The 21469-nt window shown below is 43.7% G+C and overlaps 1 protein-coding gene across 3 annotated transcripts in view; it reads right to left on the bottom strand.

Annotated features, from left to right (window-relative positions):
* The window catches only part of VWA5B1 (von Willebrand factor A domain containing 5B1), an 80802-nt gene that overhangs the window by 29399 nt on the left and 29934 nt on the right, over positions 1 to 21469 (bottom strand). For all 3 annotated transcript variants that reach the window (XM_069946838.1, XM_069946837.1, XM_069946836.1), the window contains exons 8-9: positions 18732 to 18842; positions 940 to 1142 (exon numbers count right to left, since the gene is read on the bottom strand). In XM_069946838.1, coding sequence (XP_069802939.1) covers positions 940 to 1142; positions 18732 to 18842 — 314 coding nt within the window. The remainder of the gene's footprint in view (positions 1 to 939; positions 1143 to 18731; positions 18843 to 21469) is intronic.

The raw sequence follows: 21469 nt of genomic DNA on the forward strand, positions 1-21469 counted from the left end.
CATCTTCTGTAATAGAAGACAATGTTGAAAGACAAACGATTGCAACGATCAGCCGACATCTTTCATGTCGGCTGATCGTTGCAATCGTTTGTCTTTCAACATGTAAAAAGACAAACGACTTAGATAGCAGCGACCTGCTGCCGTCACTCCGTGGAATAGGAGCAGCAGACCGCCGCTATCTGCTATGGGCTGCCCGGATGATCTAGCAGATCAGATTGTACAGTCATACTCAGCAGATCAGATTGTACAGTCATACTCAGCATCATCAGATTGTACAGTCATACTGAGCAGATCAGATTGTACAGTCATACTCAGCAGGTTAGATTGTACAGTCATACTCAGCAGGTCAGATTGTACAATCATACTCAGCAGATCAGATTGTACAGTCATACTCAGCAGATCAGATTGTACAGTCATAGCAGATCAGATTGTACAGTCATAGCAGATCAGATTGTACAGTCATACTCAGCAGATCAGATTGTACAGTCATACTCAGCAGATCAGATTGTACAGTCATAGCAGATCAGATTGTACAGTCATAGCAGATCAGATTGTACAGTCATACTCAGCAGATCAGATTGTACAGTCATAGCAGATCAGATTGTACAGTCATAGCAGATCAGATTGTACAGTCATACTCAGATCAGATTGTACAGTCATACTCAGCAGATCAGATTGTACAGTCATAGCAGATCAGATTGTACAGTCATAGCAGATCAGATTGTACAGTCATACTCAGATCAGATTGTACAGTCATACTCAGCAGATCAGATTGTACAGTCATACTCAGCAGATCAGATTGTACAGTGATAGTAGGTAGGGGCCCTGGCACATACAGTCAGCTGACTGGAGGGGCCCAAGGGGTTTAAACCATCATTGCAGGTAACTTCACCGTCACTCACCATCGCTCAGGGCTTCCCATGATGCTCTATATCTTACCGTGTGAATGACGAGTGATGGCGGATGAGCTCAATGACTTTGCCGGTGTTGCTGACAGCTCCGTCCGTCAGCAGGAAGAGGAGTCGGGGGTAGCCGCGGCACACCGGCTGCCGGATGATCCAGTTCAGCGGTGACAGGATGTTGGTGCCGCCCATGTCGGCTCGGAGCTTCTTCATGCTCTCACAGGCGATGGCCAAGCTTTCCTACAAGACAGGCGTCACACAATGGCGACTTATCAGTTTCCTCCTTGTGCTGGGAAAGCTGGATGACAACCAATATGGTGCCATCACCCAGCTCTCCCGGAGTCCTGAATGGTTCACCTGTGTTATTATGTGGCTTCCAGCACTCCTCTCACATAACCTGGTCAGGGGTCCCAGCTTTCCCAGGCTCCTGACCAGCAATCCTACCCCCACCAGTCGGACAGCCCCTCTGGGAGATTTGTGTCTCAGTGTTTGGGAAAGCTGGGTGACCACAAACAAAGCAGGATTCAGGGGTTTGTCCAGCTTTCTCAATGGAGAACCATAATTCCCAGCATGCCCTGTCAGCGGCTCATACGTATTTGTACATCAGTGTGGTGGGGATGGACGGTGGGATCCTGGGATCATTGCGCCCCCTGCAGCCTGCGCCTGGTAATCCCCTGACACCACCGGGCAGCGGTTTACACTGGAGTCGGTGGAGGACGCCCGGTGATGCCGGCACAACAGATTGTAACCTAATTACGGAAGGAATTCCCTGCTCTAATCCCTGCACAGATTAGACCGCGGATTAGGCCCGGCTTAAAATAGAACAGTGCGGCTTTCCTTAATATTCTGCCCAGACAGGGGATCCGGGGTGACCTGGGGGGTGGGGATTATACCAGGCAATGATCCCAGCATTACACATGTGACCTCATTCTGTGCCTGTAATAGTGATGTCAGCGACTGACTGATGACATCACAGATATACTGACCACTCACAGGGCATCATGTCCTAATTACACCAGAGTACATGGAACGCACCTAGAGACGGCCTATGTGAGCACCAAATCATGGCATGGGCAAAGGGACAATTATGCAGGCAGTATGTGGTGGTATCAGTTCTGTACTGTATGGCAGTATTATGTAGGCAGTATGTGGTGGTATCAGTTCTGTACTGTATGGCAGTATTATGTAGCAGTATGTGGTGGTATTATTTCTGTACTGTATGGCACTATTATGCAGCAGTATGTGGTGGTATCAGTTCAGTACTGTATGGCACTATTGTGTAGGCAGTATGTGGTGGTATTATTTCTGTACTGTATGGCAGTATTATGCAGCAGTATGTGGTGGTATCAGTTCTGTACTGTATGGCAGTATTATGCAGCAGTATGTGGTGGTATCAGTTCTGTACTGTATGGCAGTATTATGCAGCAGTATGTGGTGGTATTATTTCTGTACTGTATGGCAGTATTATGCAGCAGTATGTGGTGGTATCACTTCTGTACTGTATGGCAGTATAATGTAGGCAGTATGTGGTGGTATTAGTTCTGTACTGTATGGCAGTATTATGCAGCAGTATGTGGTGGTATTATTTCTGTACTGTATGGCAGTATTATGCAGCAGTATGTGGTGGTATTATTTCTGTACTGTATGGCAGTATTATGTAGGCAGTATGTGGTGGTATTATTTCTGTACTGTATGGCAGTATTATGTAGGCAGTATGTGGTGGTATCAGTTCTGTACTGTATGGCAGTATTATGCAGCAGTATGTGGTGGTATCAGTTCTGTACTGTATGGCAGTATTATGTAGCAGTATGTGGTGGTATCAGTTCTGTACTGTATGGCAGTATTATGCAGCAGTATGTGGTGGTATCAGTTCTGTACTGTATGGCAGTATTATGCAGCAGTATGTGGTGGTATTATTTCTGTACTGTATGGCAGTATTATGCAGCAGTATGTGGTGGTATCACTTCTGTACTGTATGGCAGTATAATGTAGGCAGTATGTGGTGGTATTAGTTCTGTACTGTATGGCAGTATTATGCAGCAGTATGTGGTGGTATTATTTCTGTACTGTATGGCAGTATTATGCAGCAGTATGTGGTGGTATTATTTCTGTACTGTATGGCAGTATTATGTAGGCAGTATGTGGTGGTATTATTTCTGTACTGTATGGCAGTATTATGTAGGCAGTATGTGGTGGTATCAGTTCTGTACTGTATGGCAGTATTATGCAGCAGTATGTGGTGGTATCAGTTCTGTACTGTATGGCAGTATTATGTAGCAGTATGTGGTGGTATCAGTTCTGTACTGTATGGCAGTATTATGTAGCAGTATGTGGTGGTATCAGTTCTGTACTGTATGGCAGTATTATGTAGGCAGTATGTGGTGGTATCAGTTCTGTACTGTATGGCAGTATTATGCAGCAGTATGTGGTGGTATTATTTCTGTACTGTATGGCAGTATTATGTAGCAGTATGTGGTGGTATTATTTCTGTACTGTATGGCAGTATTATGTAGCAGTATGTGGTGGTATTATTTCTGTACTGTGTGGCAGTATTATGTAGCAGTATGTGGTGGTATCAGTTCTGTACTGTATGGCAGTATTATGTAGCAGTATGTGGTGGTATCAGTTCTGTACTGTATGGCAGTATTATGTAGGCAGTATGTGGTGGTATCAGTTCTGTACTGTATGGCAGTATTATGTAGGCAGTATGTGGTGGTATCAGTTCTGTACTGTATGGCAGTATTATGTAGGCAGTATGTGGTGGTATCAGTTCTGTACTGTATGGCAGTATTATGTAGCAGTATGTGGTGGTATCAGTTCTGTACTGTATGGCAGTATTATGCAGCAGTATGTGGTGGTATTATTTCTGTACTGTATGGCACTATTATGTAGCAGTATGTGGTGATATTATTTCTGTACTGTATGGCAGTATTATGTAGCAGTATGTGGTGGTATCAGTTCTGTACTGTATGACAGTATTATGTAGCAGTATGTGGTGGTATCAGTTCTGTACTGTATGGCAGTATTATGTAGGCAGTATGTGGTGGTATCAGTTCTGTACTGTATGGCAGTATTATGTAGCAGTATGTGGTGGTATTATTTCTGTACTGTATGGCACTATTATGTAGCAGTATGTGGTGGTATCAGTTCTGTACTGTATGGCAGTATTATGTAGCAGTATGTGGTGGTATCAGTTCTGTACTGTATGGCAGTATTATGTAGGCAGTATGTGGTGGTATCAGTTCTGTACTGTATGGCAGTATTATGTAGGCAGTATGTGGTGGTATTATTTCTGTACTGTATGGCACTATTATGTAGGCAGTATGTGGTGGTATCAGTTCTGTACTGTATGGCAGTATTATGTAGGCAGTATGTGGTGGTATCAGTTCTGTACTGTATGGCAGTATTATGTAGCAGTATGTGGTGGTATCAGTTCTGTACTGTATGGCAGTATTATGTAGGCAGTATGTGGTGGTATCAGTTCTGTACTGTATGGCAGTATTATGTAGGCAGTATGTGGTGGTATTAGTTCTGTACTGTATGGCAGTATTATGTAGCAGTATGTGGTGGTATTATTTCTGTACTGTATGGCAGTATTATGCAGCAGTATGTGGTGGTATCAGTTCTGTACTGTATGGCAGTATTATGTAGGCAGTATTTGGTGGTTTCAGTTCTGTACTGTATGGCAGTATTATGTAGGCAGTATGTGGTGGTATCAGTTCTGTACTGTATGGCAGTATTATGTAGCAGTATGTGGTGGTATCAGTTCTGTACTGTATGGCAGTATTATGTAGCAGTATGTGGTGGTATCAGTTCTGTACTGTATGGCAGTATTATGTAGGCAGTATGTGGTGGTATCAGTTCTGTACTGTATGGCAGTATTATGTAGGCAGTATGTGGTGGTATTATTTCTGTACTGTATGGCAGTATTATGTAGGCAGTATGTGGTGGTATCAGTTCTGTACTGTATGGCAGTATTATGTAGGCAGTATGTGGTGGTATCAGTTCTGTACTGTATGGCAGTATTATGTAGGCAGTATGTGGTGGTATTATTTCTGTACTGTATGGCAGTATTATGCAGCAGTATGTGGTGGTATCAGTTCTGTACTGTATGGCAGTATTATGTAGGCAGTATGTGGTGGTATCAGTTCTGTACTGTATGGCAGTATTATGTAGGCAGTATGTGGAGGTATCAGTTCTGTACTGTATGGCAGTATTATGTAGGCAGTATGTGGTGGTATCAGTTCTGTACTGTATGACAGTATTATGTAGGCAGTATGTGGTGGTATCAGTTCTGTACTGTATGGCAGTATTATGCAGCAGTATGTGGTGATATTATTTCTGTACTGTATGGCAGTATTATGTAGGCAGTATGTGGTGGTATCAGTTCTGTACTGTATGGCAGTATTATGCAGGCAGTATGTGGTGGTATCAGTTCAGTACTGTATGGCAGTATTATGTAGCAGTATGTGGTGGTATTATTTCTGTACTGTGTGGCAGTATTATGTAGCAGTATGTGGTGGTATCAGTTCTGTACTGTATGGCACTATTATGTAGGCAGTATGTGGTGGTATCAGTTCTGTACTGTATGGCAGTATTATGCAGCAGTATGTGGTGGTATTATTTCTGTACTGTATGGCAGTATTATGTAGGCAGTATGTGGTGGTATCAGTTCTGTACTGTATGGCAGTATTATGCAGCAGTATGTGGTGATATTATTTCTGTACTGTATGGCAGTATTATGTAGCAGTATGTGGTGGTATCAGTTCTGTACTGTATGGCAGTATTATGTAGGCAGTATGTGGTGGTATCAGTTCTGTACTGTATGGCACTATTGTGTAGGCAGTATGTGGTGGTATCAGTTCTGTACTGTATGGCACTATTATGTAGCAGTATGTGGTGGTATCAGTTCTGTACTGTATGGCAGTATTATGTAGGCAGTATGTGGTGGTATCAGTTCTGTACTGTATGGCAGTATTATGTAGGCAGTATGTGGTGGTATCAGTTCTGTACTGTATGGCAGTATTATGTAGGCAGTATGTGGTGGTATCAGTTCTGTACTGTATGGCAGTATTATGTAGCAGTATGTTGTGGTATCAGTTCTGTACTGTATGGTAGTATTATGCAGGCAGTATGTGGTGGTATCAGTTCTGTACTGTATGGCAGTATTATGTAGCAGTATGTGGTGGTATTATTTCTGTACTGTGTGGCAGTATTATGCAGCAGTATGTGGTGATATTATTTCTGTACTGTATGGCAGTATTATGTAGCAGTATGTGGTGGTATTATTTCTGTACTGTATGACAGTATTATGTAGCAGTATGTTGTGGTATCACTTCTGTACTGTATGGCAGTATTATGCAGCAGTATGTGGTGGTATCAGTTCTGTACTGTATGGCAGTATTATGTAAGCAGTATGTGGTGGTATCAGTTCTGTACTGTATGGCAGTATTATGTAGGCAGTATGTGGTGGTATCAGTTCTGTACTGTATGGCAGTATTATCAAGCAGTATGTGGTGATATTATTTCTGTACTGTATGGCAGTATTATGCAGCAGTATGTTGTGGTATCAGTTCTGTACTGTATGGCAGTATTATGTAGGCAGTATGTGGTGGTATCTCTTCTGTACTGTATGGCAGTATTATGCAGCAGTATGTTGTGGTATCAGTTCTGTACTGTATGGCAGTATTATGTAGGCAGTATGTGGTGGTATCAGTTCTGTACTGTATGGCAGTATTATGTAGGCAGTATGTGGTGGTATTATTTCTGTACTGTATGGCAGTATTATTAAGGCAGTATGTGGTGGTATCAGTTCTGTACTGTATGGCAGTATTATGTAGGCAGTATGTGGTGGTATCAGTTCTGTACTGTATGGCAGTATTATGTAGGCAGTATGTGGTGGTATCAGTTCTGTACTGTATGGCAGTATTATGTAGGCAGTATGTGGTGGTATTATTTCTGTACTGTATGGCAGTATTATGTAGGCAGTATGTGGTGGTATCAGTTCTGTACTGTATGGCACTATTGTGTAGGCAGTATGTGGTGGTATCAGTTCTGTACTGTATGGCAGTATTATGTAGGCAGTATGTGGTGGTATCAGTTCTGTACTGTATGGCAGTATTATGTAGGCAGTATGTGGTGGTATCAGTTCTGTACTGTATGGCAGTATTATGTAGCAGTATGTGGTGGTATCAGTTCTGTACTGTATGGCAGTATTATGCAGCAGTATGTGGTGGTATTATTTCTGTACTGTATGGCAGTATTATGTAGCAGTATGTGGTGGTATCAGTTCTGTACTGTATGGCAGTATTATGTAGGCAGTATGTGGTGGTATCAGTTCTGTACTGTGTGGCAGTATTATGTAGGCAGTATGTGGTGGTATTATTTCTGTACTGTATGGCACTATTATGTAGCAGTATGTGGTGGTATCAGTTCTGTACTGTATGGCAGTATTATGTAGCAGTATGTGGTGGTATCAGTTCTGTTCTGTATGGCAGTATTATGTAGGCAGTATGTGGTGGTATCAGTTCTGTACTGTATGGCAGTATTATGTAGGCAGTATGTGGTGGTATCAGTTCTGTACTGTATGGCACTATTATGTAGGCAGTATGTGGTGGTATCAGTTCTGTACTGTATGGCAGTATTATGTAGGCAGTATGTGGTGGTATTATTTCTGTACTGTATGGCACTATTATGTAGGCAGTATGTGGTGGTATCAGTTCTGTACTGTATGGCAGTATTATGTAGGCAGTATGTGGTGGTATCAGTTCTGTACTGTATGGCAGTATTATGTAGCAGTATGTGGTGGTATCAGTTCTGTACTGTATGGCAGTATTATGTAGGCAGTATGTGGTGGTATCAGTTCTGTACTGTATGGCAGTATTATGTAGGCAGTATGTGGTGGTATTAGTTCTGTACTGTATGGCAGTATTATGTAGCAGTATGTGGTGGTATTATTTCTGTACTGTATGGCAGTATTATGTAGCAGTATGTGGTGGTATTATTTCTGTACTGTATGGCAGTATTATGCAGCAGTATGTGGTGGTATCAGTTCTGTACTGTATGGCAGTATTATGTAGGCAGTATGTGGTGGTATCAGTTCTGTACTGTATGGCAGTATTATGTAGCAGTATGTGGTGGTATCAGTTCTGTACTGTATGGCAGTATTATGTAGCAGTATGTGGTGGTATCAGTTCTGTACTGTATGGCAGTATTATGTAGGCAGTATGTGGTGGTATTATTTCTGTACTGTATGGCAGTATTATGTAGGCAGTATGTGGTGGTATTATTTCTGTACTGTATGGCAGTATTATGTAGGCAGTATGTGGTGGTATCAGTTCTGTACTGTATGGCAGTATTATGTAGGCAGTATGTGGTGGTATTATTTCTGTACTGTATGGCAGTATTATGCAGCAGTATGTGGTGGTATCAGTTCTGTACTGTATGGCAGTATTATATAGGCAGTATGTGGTGGTATCAGTTCTGTACTGTATGGCAGTATTATGTAGCAGTATGTGGTGGTATTATTTCTGTACTGTATGGCAGTATTATGCAGCAGTATGTGGTGGTATCAGTTCTGTACTGTATGGCAGTATTATGTAGGCAGTATGTGGTGGTATCAGTTCTGTACTGTATGACAGTATTATGTAGGCAGTATGTGGTGGTATCAGTTCTGTACTGTATGGCAGTATTATGCAGCAGTATGTGGTGATATTATTTCTGTACTGTATGGCAGTATTATGTAGCAGTATGTGGTGGTATCAGTTCTGTACTGTATGGCAGTATTATGCAGGCAGTATGTGGTGGTATCAGTTCAGTACTGTATGGCAGTATTATGTAGCAGTATGTGGTGGTATTATTTCTGTACTGTGTGGCAGTATTATGCAGCAGTATGTGGTGATATTATTTCTGTACTGTATGGCAGTATTATGTAGCAGTATGTGGTGGTATCAGTTCTGTACTGTATGGCACTATTGTGTAGGCAGTATGTGGTGGTATCAGTTCTGTACTGTATGGCAGTATTATGCAGCAGTATGTGGTGGTATCAGTTCTGTACTGTATGGCAGTATTATGCAGCAGTATGTGGTGGTATTATTTCTGTACTGTATGGCAGTATTATGCAGCAGTATGTGATGGTATCAGTTCTGTACTGTATGGCAGTATAATGTAGGCAGTATGTGATGGTATCAGTTCTGTACTGTATGGCAGTATTATGTAGGCAGTATGTGGTGGTATCAGTTCTGTACTGTATGGCACTATTGTGTAGGCAGTATGTGGTGGTATCAGTTCTGTACTGTATGGCACTATTATGTAGCAGTATGTGGTGGTATCAGTTCTGTACTGTATGGCAGTATAATGTAGGCAGTATGTGGTGGTATTATTTCTGTACTGTATGGCAGTATTATGTAGGCAGTATGTGGTGGTATCAGTTCTGTACTGTATGGCAGTATTATGTAGCAGTATGTTGTGGTATCAGTTCTGTACTGTATGGTAGTATTATGCAGGCAGTATGTGGTGGTATCAGTTCTGTACTGTATGGCAGTATTATGTAGCAGTATGTGGTGGTATTATTTCTGTACTGTGTGGCAGTATTATGCAGCAGTATGTGGTGATATTATTTCTGTACTGTATGGCAGTATTATGTAGCAGTATGTGGTGGTATTATTTCTGTACTGTATGACAGTATTATGTAGCAGTATGTTGTGGTATCAGTTCTGTACTGTATGGCAGTATTATGCAGCAGTATGTGGTGGTATCAGTTCTGTACTGTATGGCAGTATTATGTAAGCAGTATGTGGTGGTATCAGTTCTGTACTGTATGGCAGTATTATGTAGGCAGTATGTGGTGGTATCAGTTCTGTACTGTATGGCAGTATAATGTAGGCAGTATGTGGTGGTATTATTTCTGTACTGTATGGCAGTATTATGTAGGCAGTATGTGGTGGTATTATTTCTGTACTGTATGGCAGTATTATTAAGGCAGTATGTGGTGGTATCAGTTCTGTACTGTATGGCAGTATTATGTAGGCAGTATGTGGTGGTATCAGTTCTGTACTGTATGGCAGTATTATGTAGGCAGTATGTGGTGGTATCAGTTCTGTACTGTATGGCAGTATTATGTAGCAGTATGTGGTGGTATTATTTCTGTACTGTATGGCACTATTATGTAGGCAGTATGTGGTGGTATCAGTTCTGTACTGTATGACAGTATTATGTAGCAGTATGTGGTGGTATCAGTTCTGTAGTGTATGGCAGTATTATGCAGCAGTATGTGGTGGTATCAGTTCTGTACTGTATGGCAGTATTATGTAGGCAGTATGTGGTGGTATTATTTCTGTACTGTATGGCAGTATTATGTAGGCAGTATGTGGTGGTATCAGTTCTGTACTGTATGGCAGTATTATGCAGGCAGTATGTGGTGGTATCAGTTCTGTACTGTATGGCAGTATTATGTAGCAGTATGTGGTGGTATCAGTTCTGTACTGTATGGCAGTATTATGTAGGCAGTATGTGGTGGTATTATTTCTGTACTGTATGGCAGTATTATCAAGCAGTATGTGGTGATATTATTTCTGTACTGTATGGCAGTATTATGCAGCAGTATGTTGTGGTATCAGTTCTGTACTGTATGGCAGTATTATGTAGGCAGTATGTGGTGGTATCTCTTCTGTACTGTATGGCAGTATTATGCAGCAGTATGTTGTGGTATCAGTTCTGTACTGTATGGCAGTATTATGTAGGCAGTATGTGGTGGTATCAGTTCTGTACTGTATGGTAGTATTATGTAGCAGTATGTGGTGGTATCAGTTCTGTACTGTATGACAGTATTGTGTAGGAAGTATGTTGTGGTATCAGTTCTGTACTGTATGGCAGTATTATGTAGCAGTATGTGGTGGTATCAGTTCTGTACTGTATGGCAGTATTATGTAGCAGTATGTGGTGGTATCAGTTCTGTACTGTATGGCACTATTGTGTAGGCAGTATGTGGTGGTATCAGTTCTGTACTGTATGGCAGTATTATGCAGCAGTATGTGGTGGTATTATTTCTGTACTGTGTGGCAGTATTATGCAGCAGTATGTGGTGATATTATTTATGTACTGTATGGCAGTATTATGTACCAGTATGTGGTTGCATCAGTTCTGTACTGTATGACAGTATTATGTAGCAGTATGTGGTGGTATTATTTCTGTACTGTATGGCAGTATAATGTAGGCAGTATGTGGTGGTATCAGTTCTGTACTGTATGGCAGTATTATGTAGGCAGTATGTGGTGGTATCAGTTCTGTACTATATGGCAGTATTCTGTAGCAGTTTGTGGGGGTATTATTTCTGTACTGTATGGCAGTATTAGGCAGCAGTATGTGGTGGTATCAGTTCTGTACTGTATGGCAGTATTATGTAGGCAGTATGTGGTGGTATCAGTTCTGTACTGTATGGCAGTATTATGCAGCAGTATGTGGTAGTATTATTTCTGTACTGTATGGCAGTATTATGTAGCAGTATGTGGTGGTATCAGTTCTGTACTGTATGACAGTATTATTTAGCAGTATGTGGTGGTATCAGTTCTGTACTGTATGGCAGTATTATGTAGGCAGTATGTGGTGGTATCAGTTCTGTACTGTATGGCAGTATTATGTAGGCAGTATGTGGTGGTATCAGTTTTGTACTGTATGGCAGTATTATGTAGCAGTATGTGGTGGTATTATTTCTGTACTGTATGGCAGTATTATGCAGCAGTATTTGGTGGTATTATTTCTGTACTGTATGGCAGTATTATGCAGCAGTATGTGGTGGTATTATTTATGTACTGTATGGCAGTATTATGCAGCAGTATGTGGTGGTATCAGTTCTGTACTGTATGGCAGTATTATGCAGGCAGTATGTGGTGGTATCAGTTCTGTACTGTATGGCAGTATTATGTAGCAGTATGTGGTGGTATCAGTTCTGTACTGTATGGCAGTATTATGTAGGCAGTATGTGGTGGTATTATTTCTGTACTGTATGGCAGTATTATCAAGCAGTATGTGGTGATATTATTTCTGTACTGTATGGCAGTATTATGCAGCAGTATGTTGTGGTATCAGTTCTGTACTGTATGGCAGTATTATGTAGGCAGTATGTGGTGGTATCTCTTCTGTACTGTATGGCAGTATTATGCAGCAGTATGTTGTGGTATCAGTTCTGTACTGTATGGCAGTATTATGTAGGCAGTATGTGGTGGTATCAGTTCTGTACTGTATGGTAGTATTATGTAGCAGTATGTGGTGGTATCAGTTCTGTACTGTATGACAGTATTGTGTAGGAAGTATGTTGTGGTATCAGTTCTGTACTGTATGGCAGTATTATGTAGCAGTATGTGGTGGTATCAGTTCTGTACTGTATGGCAGTATTATGTAGCAGTATGTGGTGGTATCAGTTCTGTACTGTATGGCACTATTGTGTAGGCAGTATGTGGTGGTATCAGTTCTGTACTGTATGGCAGTATTATGCAGCAGTATGTGGTGGTATTATTTCTGTACTGTGTGGCAGTATTATGCAGCAGTATGTGGTGATATTATTTATGTACTGTATGGCAGTATTATGTACCAGTATGTGGTTGCATCAGTTCTGTACTGTATGACAGTATTATGTAGCAGTATGTGGTGGTATTATTTCTGTACTGTATGGCAGTATAATGTAGGCAGTATGTGGTGGTATCAGTTCTGTACTGTATGGCAGTATTATGTAGGCAGTATGTGGTGGTATCAGTTCTGTACTATATGGCAGTATTCTGTAGCAGTTTGTGGGGGTATTATTTCTGTACTGTATGGCAGTATTAGGCAGCAGTATGTGGTGGTATCAGTTCTGTACTGTATGGCAGTATTATGTAGGCAGTATGTGGTGGTATCAGTTCTGTACTGTATGGCAGTATTATGTAGCAGTATGTGGTGGTATTATTTCTGTACTGTATGGCAGTATTATGTAGCAGTATGTTGTGGTATCAGTTCTGTACTGTATGACAGTATTATTTAGCAGTATGTGGTGGTATCAGTTCTGTACTGTATGGCAGTATTATGTAGGCAGTATGTGGTGGTATCAGTTCTGTACTGTATGGCAGTATTATGTAGGCAGTATGTGGTGGTATCAGTTTTGTACTGTATGGCAGTATTATGTAGCAGTATGTGGTGGTATTATTTCTGTACTGTATGGCAGTATTATGCAGCAGTATTTGGTGGTATTATTTCTGTACTGTATGGCAGTATTATGCAGCAGTATGTGGTGGTATTATTTATGTACTGTATGGCAGTATTATGCAGCAGTATGTGGTGGTATCAGTTCTGTACTGTATGGCAATATTATGCAGCAGTATGTGGTGGTATTATTTCTGTACTGTATGGCAGTATTATGTACTGTAGGCAGTATGTGGTGGTATCAGTTCTGTACTGTATGGCAGTATTATGTAGGCAGTATATGGTGGTATCAGTTCTGTACTGTATGGCATTATTGGGTGTGTACTATATGGCAGTATTCGGTGTGTACTATATGGCAGTATTAGTGTTGCACTGTAAGGCAGTATTATGTAGGCAGTATGGAAACACAGGAGGGGGGTTAAGGAAACACAGCAGGGGGATTATGAACATAGGAGGGATATGAGGACACAGGAGGGGGGATTATGAGGACACAGGAGGGGGGATTATGAGGACACAGGAGGGGGATTATGAGGATACAGGAGGGGGATTATAAGGACACGGGAGGGGGGATTATGAGGACACAGGAGGGGGGATTATGAGGACACAGGAGGGGGGATTATTAGGATACAGGAGGGGGGATTATGAGGACACAGGAGGGGGGATTATTAGGATACAGGAGGGGGGATTATAAACACGGGGGGATTATTAGGATACAGGAGGGGGATTATAAACACGGGGGGATTATTAGGATACAGGAGGGGGATTATGAGGACACAGGAGGGGGGATTATGAGGACACAGGAGTGGGGATTATGAGGACACAGGAGGGGGGATTATTAGGATACAGGAGGGGGGATTATGAGGACACAGGAGGGGGATTATGAGGACACAGGAGGGGGGATTATGAGGACACAGGAGGGGGATTATGAGGACACAGGAGGGGGGATTATGAGGACACAGGAGGGGGATTATGAGGACACAGGAGGGGGGATTATGAGGACACAGGAGGGGGGACTATGAGGACACAGGAGGGGGGACTATGAGGACACACGAGGGGGGAATATGAGGACACAGGAGGGGGGATTATAAGGACACAGGAGGGGGGACTATGAGTACACAAGAGGGGGGAATATGAGGACACAGGAGGGGGGATTATAAACACGGGGGGATTATGAGGACACAGGAGGGGGGATTATGACTACATCACAACACAAGATGGTGGATTATTACTACATGACGAGACAGGATGGGGGATTATGACTACATGAGGAGATGGGGGAATTATGACTAAATAAGGAAACAGGAAGGGGGATCATGACTACATGGGGACACATGGGGGAGGGGGGGGGGGAAAGGTGTCCCCTATGGGTCACTGGATGTAACTGCACACTGGTCACTATACTGTTACTGTGCAGGGGTAATGCTGCACTCTCTACAGTACTTTTTATTCAGTAGCAGTACTGGTAGTATTGTTTAATCATTAAGCAGTGATAGTGTGTTAAAGGTGTGGCGGTATTATTTTTCCCTTGTGTAGTGGTAATACTGGTGATATTTAGTCACTATAAGGTAATATGTATTGTGATTTTCTGCATGGGGGGCACTATTTCAGTTCTTGCCTCAGGCAGGAGTGAAGCTAGAATTGGCCCTGTGTATAGGGTATACTTTATAGTGTATATAGCTATGTTCACACTACGTAAAAGTACGATGGCAACAACGACCGTACTTTACACGAGTATGCACATTGCATATATGCTCCAGCCATGATCCTGTGCGGCCCCGCAAATAACTGACATGTCAGTTTTCTGCGGCTGCAATTCAATGAATTGCGGCCGTAGAAAACCCTGTCAGTTCACACAATGAAGCGAGCGGCTCCGGCCGCTTGCTTCATTGTGTGCTGTGGGAGGTTGCTGATGCGGGCGTGCGCCGATGCGCCTGCAACAGAACCCTGCGGCAAAAAGGTCAGTATTGGCCAGGATGATCCGTGCAGAGACCGGCCGTTCCGTGACCCGGCCAGGGTCACGGAACGGCCGGTCTCTCACGTTGCGTGAACATAGCCTATAGATGTACAGGTAAAGTGTATATGTGTACATGTACAATGTATGGCTGGTTTCACACGCTGTAACTGTGCGGCTGTATTTTTTATGCGGCTGTAAATGTGCGGGTGAAACTACGGCCGTGGGAAAAAATAGACATGCGGCTCAAAACATACGGTCATTTACTTGGAAATCTGGTTCAACTAAAAATAACAAATAAAATGTTAAGAAAGTGATGGAAACACCTCTGGATGCATCTGGGAAAGCAGGGAAACAGTTTACATGACTCGCTATTACCGGGGTTTGCGATCCTCTGCACTATAGCCGATGTCTCTCATGGTTAATATATTGAATTAATAAAACACATTTTCTTTGTAATAAAGTCCCTTTTATTGTTCAATAATTAAATGTAAACGATTCCATCATTTTGCAATTAAATATACTGTTAAAATAAATATATATATAAATAAATGTATATTTATATATATATTTATTTTTTGACAGTATATTTAATTGCACAATGATGGATTCGTTAGAATTAAATTATTGAACAAAGAAACTGTATTTATTTAAACGAAAATGTGTTTTATTCATTAAATATTAATTAGTACAGGAAGCTCCATAAGCCGGTAATTCATATTGCCGGTAATAGAGCATTCTGTACTAATCATCACTTTACTTTAATGAAAACATCAAATGTTTCTTCTAATTATGTTATGACAATAACATTATTAGAAGAAACATTTAGAATTATATGTGCGCTCAGCTGATTGGCTGATCGGCTGAGCGCACATATAAAGAGCCGGTCCGCAGTACAGTCACTTCATTGTGCTGCGGACCAGCGAAGAGGACACATCGGGGTGAGTATAGAGCTCTCCCCACCCCCTCCCCGGCACTGCACCCCTCCCAGCAAGGAAGGGGGGTCACTTAACCCCTTCCTTGCTGGGATGGGTGCAGTCTGACATCAGTCTGGCCCCCCGGGGGTTAAGGGGGATGCAGTACATCCTCCCTTAACCCCTTGGGGGTCAGACTGTAAGCAGCGATCTGTAAAGATGCTGCATACTGTAAGGAGCACAACACCGCTCACAATGATGGGTGTTGTGCTCCTGTTTGTGTGTTTTGTGTGTTTCTCCCTTTTTGTTTTTCAGATATCGGTATCCTGGGGATTACGTCGGATTCCATGGACTACGTCGATGACCAGCGGTTGTTCTTTGAATTTTTTTTAATAAAATGGTCAATGAGGGGTGTGGGGGTGTTTTTATTTGAATAAAAAAATTTGTAAACTTGTGTCTTGTCTTTATTTCTTTACTTTATAGACTTAGTAGTGGAAGCCGTCTAATAGACGGAATCCATTACTAAGTCGGGGCCTAGTGTTAGCCGGTATAAAATGGCTAACACTAACCCCCCATTATTACCCCAGTACCCAATGCCACCAGGGGTACTGGGAAGAGCCGGGTGCCAGTGGTCCCGGAGCGTCAATATTGGCGCTCCTGGACCGGGCGGCAGCAGGCTGGTAAGATTTAGGCTGGGGAGGGCCTAAACCAATGGCTCTTCCCACCCTGGTGTTACCAGGCTGCTGTCGTTTGGTTTTTAACCCGGCTGGTTATAAAAATAGGGGGGACCCTATGCGGTTTTTTTTTAAATAAATAAATAATTAAAAAAAAACGCATAGGGTCCCCCCTATTTTTATAACCAGCCGGGTTAAAAACCAAACGACAGCAGCCTGGTAACACCAGGGTGGGAAGAGCCATTGGTTTAGGCCCTCCCCAGCCTAAATATTACCAGCCTGCTGCCGCCCGGTCCAGGAGCGCCAATATTGACGCTCCGGGACCACTGGCACCCGGCTCTTCCCAGTACCCCTGGTGGCATTGGGTACTGGGGTAATAATGGGGGGTTAGTGTTAGCCATTTTATACCGGCTAACACTAGGCCCCAACTTAGTAATGGATTCCGTCTATTAGACGGCTTCCACTACTAAGTCTATAAAGTAAAGAAATAAAGACAAGACACAAGTTTACAAATTTTTTTATTCAAATAAAAACACCCCCACACCCCTCATTGACCATTTTATTAAAAAAAAATTCAAAGAACAACCGCTGGTCATCGACGTAGTCCATGGAATCCGACGTAATCCCCAGGATACCGATATCTGAAAAACAAAAAGGGAGAAACACACAAAAACACACAAACAGGAGCACAACACCCATCATTGTGAGCGGTGTTGTGCTCCTTACAGTATGCAGCATCTTTACATATCGCTGCTTACAGTCTGACCCCCAAGGGGTTAAGGGAGGATGTACTGCATCCCCCTTAACCCCCGGGGGGCCAGACTGATGTCAGACTGCACCCATCCCAGCAAGGAAGGGGTTAACTGACCCCCCCTTCCTTGCTGGGAGGGGTGCAGTGCTGGGGAGGGGGTGGGGAGAGCTCTATACTCACCCCGATGTGTCCTCTTTGCTGGTCCGCAGCACAATGAAGTCACTGTACTGCGGACCGGCTCATTATATGTGCGCTCAGCCGAACAGCCAATCAGCTGAGCGCACATATAATTCTAAATGTTTCTTCTAATAATGTTATTGTCATAACATAATTAGAAGAAACATTTGATGTTTTCATTAAAGTAAAGTGATGATTAGTACAGAAAGCTCTATTACCGGGAATATGAATTAACGGCTTATGGAGCTTCCTGTACTAATTAATATTTAATGAATAAAACACATTTTCTTGGAAATAAATTCAGTTTCGTTTGTCAATAATTTAATTCTAACGAATCCATCATTGTGCAATTAAATATAATGTCAAAAAATAAATATATAGATAAATATACATTTATTTATATATCTATTTTTTTTAACAGTATATTTAATTGCAAAATGATGGATTCGTTAGAAATAAATTATTGATCAACGAAAGTGTCTTGATTACAAATAAAATGTCTTTGATTAATTTAATATAGTAACTATTAGAGGCATCGGCATTCGGCATCATTCCCGGCTATTTTTGAAGTACTTTGTACGGACCGCCTGTCAATCCTCGGCCGCATATTCAGCCGCAAATAATGGTCTTGTTCATTTTTTACGGGTCCGTTTACGATAGGGCCGTAGATTCATACATAGTGTGCACTGTGCAGCCGCATATCCTATACTTCACAGCATACACACGAACCCTCAAATATACGGGCGCACTATTACATCCGTACATACGGCCGCACTATTACTACGTGTGAAACAAGGGTATAAGTGTATAGGTACAGTGTATACATGTATAGGTACAGGGTGTACGTGTATAGGTACAGTGTATGGCAATATTCACACAATGTAAAATTTTGTACTAATCATGGCCGTTGACTCTATATGTGTATAGTTATATATGTGTATAGTTATAATCTATATGTGTATAGGTAGAGTGTATAGGACTATAGGTACAAGGTATATGTGTATAGGTACATTGTATATGTGTACAGTTATAATGCATACCGTATGTGTATAGGTACAGTGACCTCTGAGTCCTGTCTACACTGGGTGAGGTGCTGTACAGGGGTAACCTCAGCGTATAGCGGGCCGCCTGGCAGAACCAATCAGAGTGCTGCACTGTGCTTAGCAGTGAGGCTTGTAACAAAGGACTCACCTCATTGTAGCTCTGACTACAGGGGAACAGGGACTTGAAGGTTGAACCAAATCCAATGATATTGAAGAGTGAGGTCGGCATCAGACTTTTCAAAATGACCAGCATGGCATCCTGCGGGCACAAGAGCGACCAGAATGATCAGCCATATCAGGAAAGAGAAGGACAAGAGACCAACAAGATCAGAATCTGCCAACACAGTGGCCCCACCTGCAGAATAGTGAGTGCAGCTCTGGAGTATCATACAGGATGCAACTTAGGATCAGTACAGGTTTAGTAATGTATGTACACAGTGACCCCACCAGCAGAATAGTGAGTGCAGCTCTGGAGTATAATACAGGATGTAACTCAGGATCAGTAATGTAATGTATGTACACAGTGACCCCACCAGCAGAATAGTGAGTGCAGCTCTGGAGTATAATACAGGATGTAACTCAGGATCAGTAATGTGATGTATGTACACAGTGACCCCACCAGCAGAATAGTGAGTGCAGCTCTGGAGTATAATACAGGATGTAACTCAGGATCAGTACAGGATCAGTAATGTATGCACACAGTGACCCCACCAGCAGGATAGTGACTGCAGCTCTGGAGTATAATACAGGATGTAACTCAGGATCAGTACAGGATCAGTAATGTAATGTATACACACAGTGACCCCACCAGCAGGATAGTGACTGCAGCTCTGGAGTATAAGACAGGATATATTATGAAAATTAATAAAAAATGATGAATTCAATGTTCTGTCTAACAAAGTGATTTGAGAAAATAGTGAGAAGACAAGGGGAGTAATAGAGATGGGGAAGGCCCCGGGCCTTCAGGGCCCCATAGCAGCTGCCTTGACCTCTGGGGCCTATTAGTAAGCAGGAGGGGGGACTGCCCTGAGGGTCTCAGTTACAAGGAATAAACAGAGAGAGAGAGGCCGCTGTGCCCTCCTGTCCAGGATAGGGGGAGGCTGTGAGGTATGAAGCATCACCAGAAGGGGACACCACCTTACTGAATGGAGGATCCTACCTGTGCATACGTACAGTATACACCCCTATGCGTACACAGTGAAGCAGGCGGTGAAGAGTTAATCCTGCTCGCTATAGGGGCGTCTGCCTTCTATTCCAGGAGACGTTTCTAACCTCCTATTTGCTCATTAATTGATTCCCCTGATTCCGCAGACGCTGCCACCGCCTCATCGCTGGTCTAAGGAATCGGCAGCGGCGGGTGATAATTATATTCCAGGCTGTGAATATAATTATACATTTACTTATTGCCGAATAATAAGGGGCGTGTGGAGGATGAGGGGGCAGGTGAGGAGGATGGGGGGGCAGGTGCCGAGGATCGGCGGGCAGGAGAGGGGTGCGGATGGTGACAGGGCAGGTGCCGGGGTGCGGAGGATGGGGGGACAGGTGAAGGGTGCAGAAGATGAGTGGGCAGGGGAGGGGGGCAGGAGAGGGGTGCAGAGGATGGGGAGACAGGTGAGGGGTGCGGAGGATAAGGGGGCAGGTGCAGGGGATGAGAGGTCAGGTGAGGAGGATGAGAGGGCAAGTGAGGGGTGCGAGGGATGGGGGGACAGGTGAGGAGAGCGGAGGATGAAGGGGCAGGTAAGGGGTGCGGAGGATAAGGGGGCAGGTGAGGGGTGTCGAGCATGAGGGGGCGGGTGAGGGGTGTGGAGAATGAAGGAGCAGGTGAGGAGGATGAGGGGGCAGGTAAGGGGTGTCGAGCATGAAGGGGCGGGTGAGTGGTGCGGAGGATGGGGGGCAGGTGAGGAGGATGGGGGGACAGGTGAAGGGTGCAGAAGATGAGTGGGCAGGGGAGGGGGGCAGGAGAGGGGTGCAGAGGATGGGGAGACAGGTGAGGGGTGCGGAGGATAAGGGGGCAGGTGCAGGGGATGAGAGGTCAGGTGAGGAGGATGAGAGGGCAAGTGAGGGGTGCGAAGGATGGGGAGACAGGTGAGGAGAGCGGAGGATGAAGGGGCAGGTAAGGGGTGCGGACGATAAGGGGGCAGGTGAGGAGGATAAGGGGGCAGGTGAAGGGTGTCGAGCATGAGGGGACGGGTGAGGGGTGCGGAGAATGAGGGAGCAGGTGAGGAGGATGAGGGGGCAGGTGAAGGGTGTCGAGCATGAGGGGACGGGTGAGGGGTGCGGAGAATGAAGGAGCAGGTGAGGAGGATGAGGGGGCAGGTGAGGGGTGTCGAGCATGAAGGGGCGGGTGAGGGGTGCGGAGGATGGGGGGCAGGTGAGGAGGATAAGGGGGGCGGCTGATGGGAGGGGATATGCCTTTTCAGATGTTGTAAACTATTACAAGCCAATGGATGAGCAGCTGGGTGCAGCATGGGGGCCGTCACAGTGTGTCAGCTCGGTCACCTCTTCCTCTTGATGTCTCTTTCTTCTCTTTCCGCCTGGTTGTCTTCCTTCTTGATTCATTGTGTGTGTGTTAGGGGTTTATGCAGAAGAATCAGAATGGACACCCCCACCCCTGGTACTTACCCCACCTCCTGTGGGCAGCCCACCAGTGTCTGGTACCAAAATGTCCTCCCCCCAGTATGAGAAACGGACCACTGATCTCAGGGAGACCAGCCATAGACCAGCTGTCGGCTAAAGCGCCCAATACAGTGACATCCTAGGTGCATTGCTCCCTGGTAAAAAAAAAAAAGAACCTGTAGAGCCTCATTAAAGAGTCTCAATACACGGGACAAGCCAGATATCCATCCAGGAAGGGCCCAGCTAAGGGGCGGCCGCTGTAGGGAAACC

Source organism: Dendropsophus ebraccatus, chromosome 12 (genome assembly GCF_027789765.1).
Source record: "Dendropsophus ebraccatus isolate aDenEbr1 chromosome 12, aDenEbr1.pat, whole genome shotgun sequence".
Lineage (NCBI taxonomy): Eukaryota > Metazoa > Chordata > Amphibia > Anura > Hylidae > Dendropsophus > Dendropsophus ebraccatus.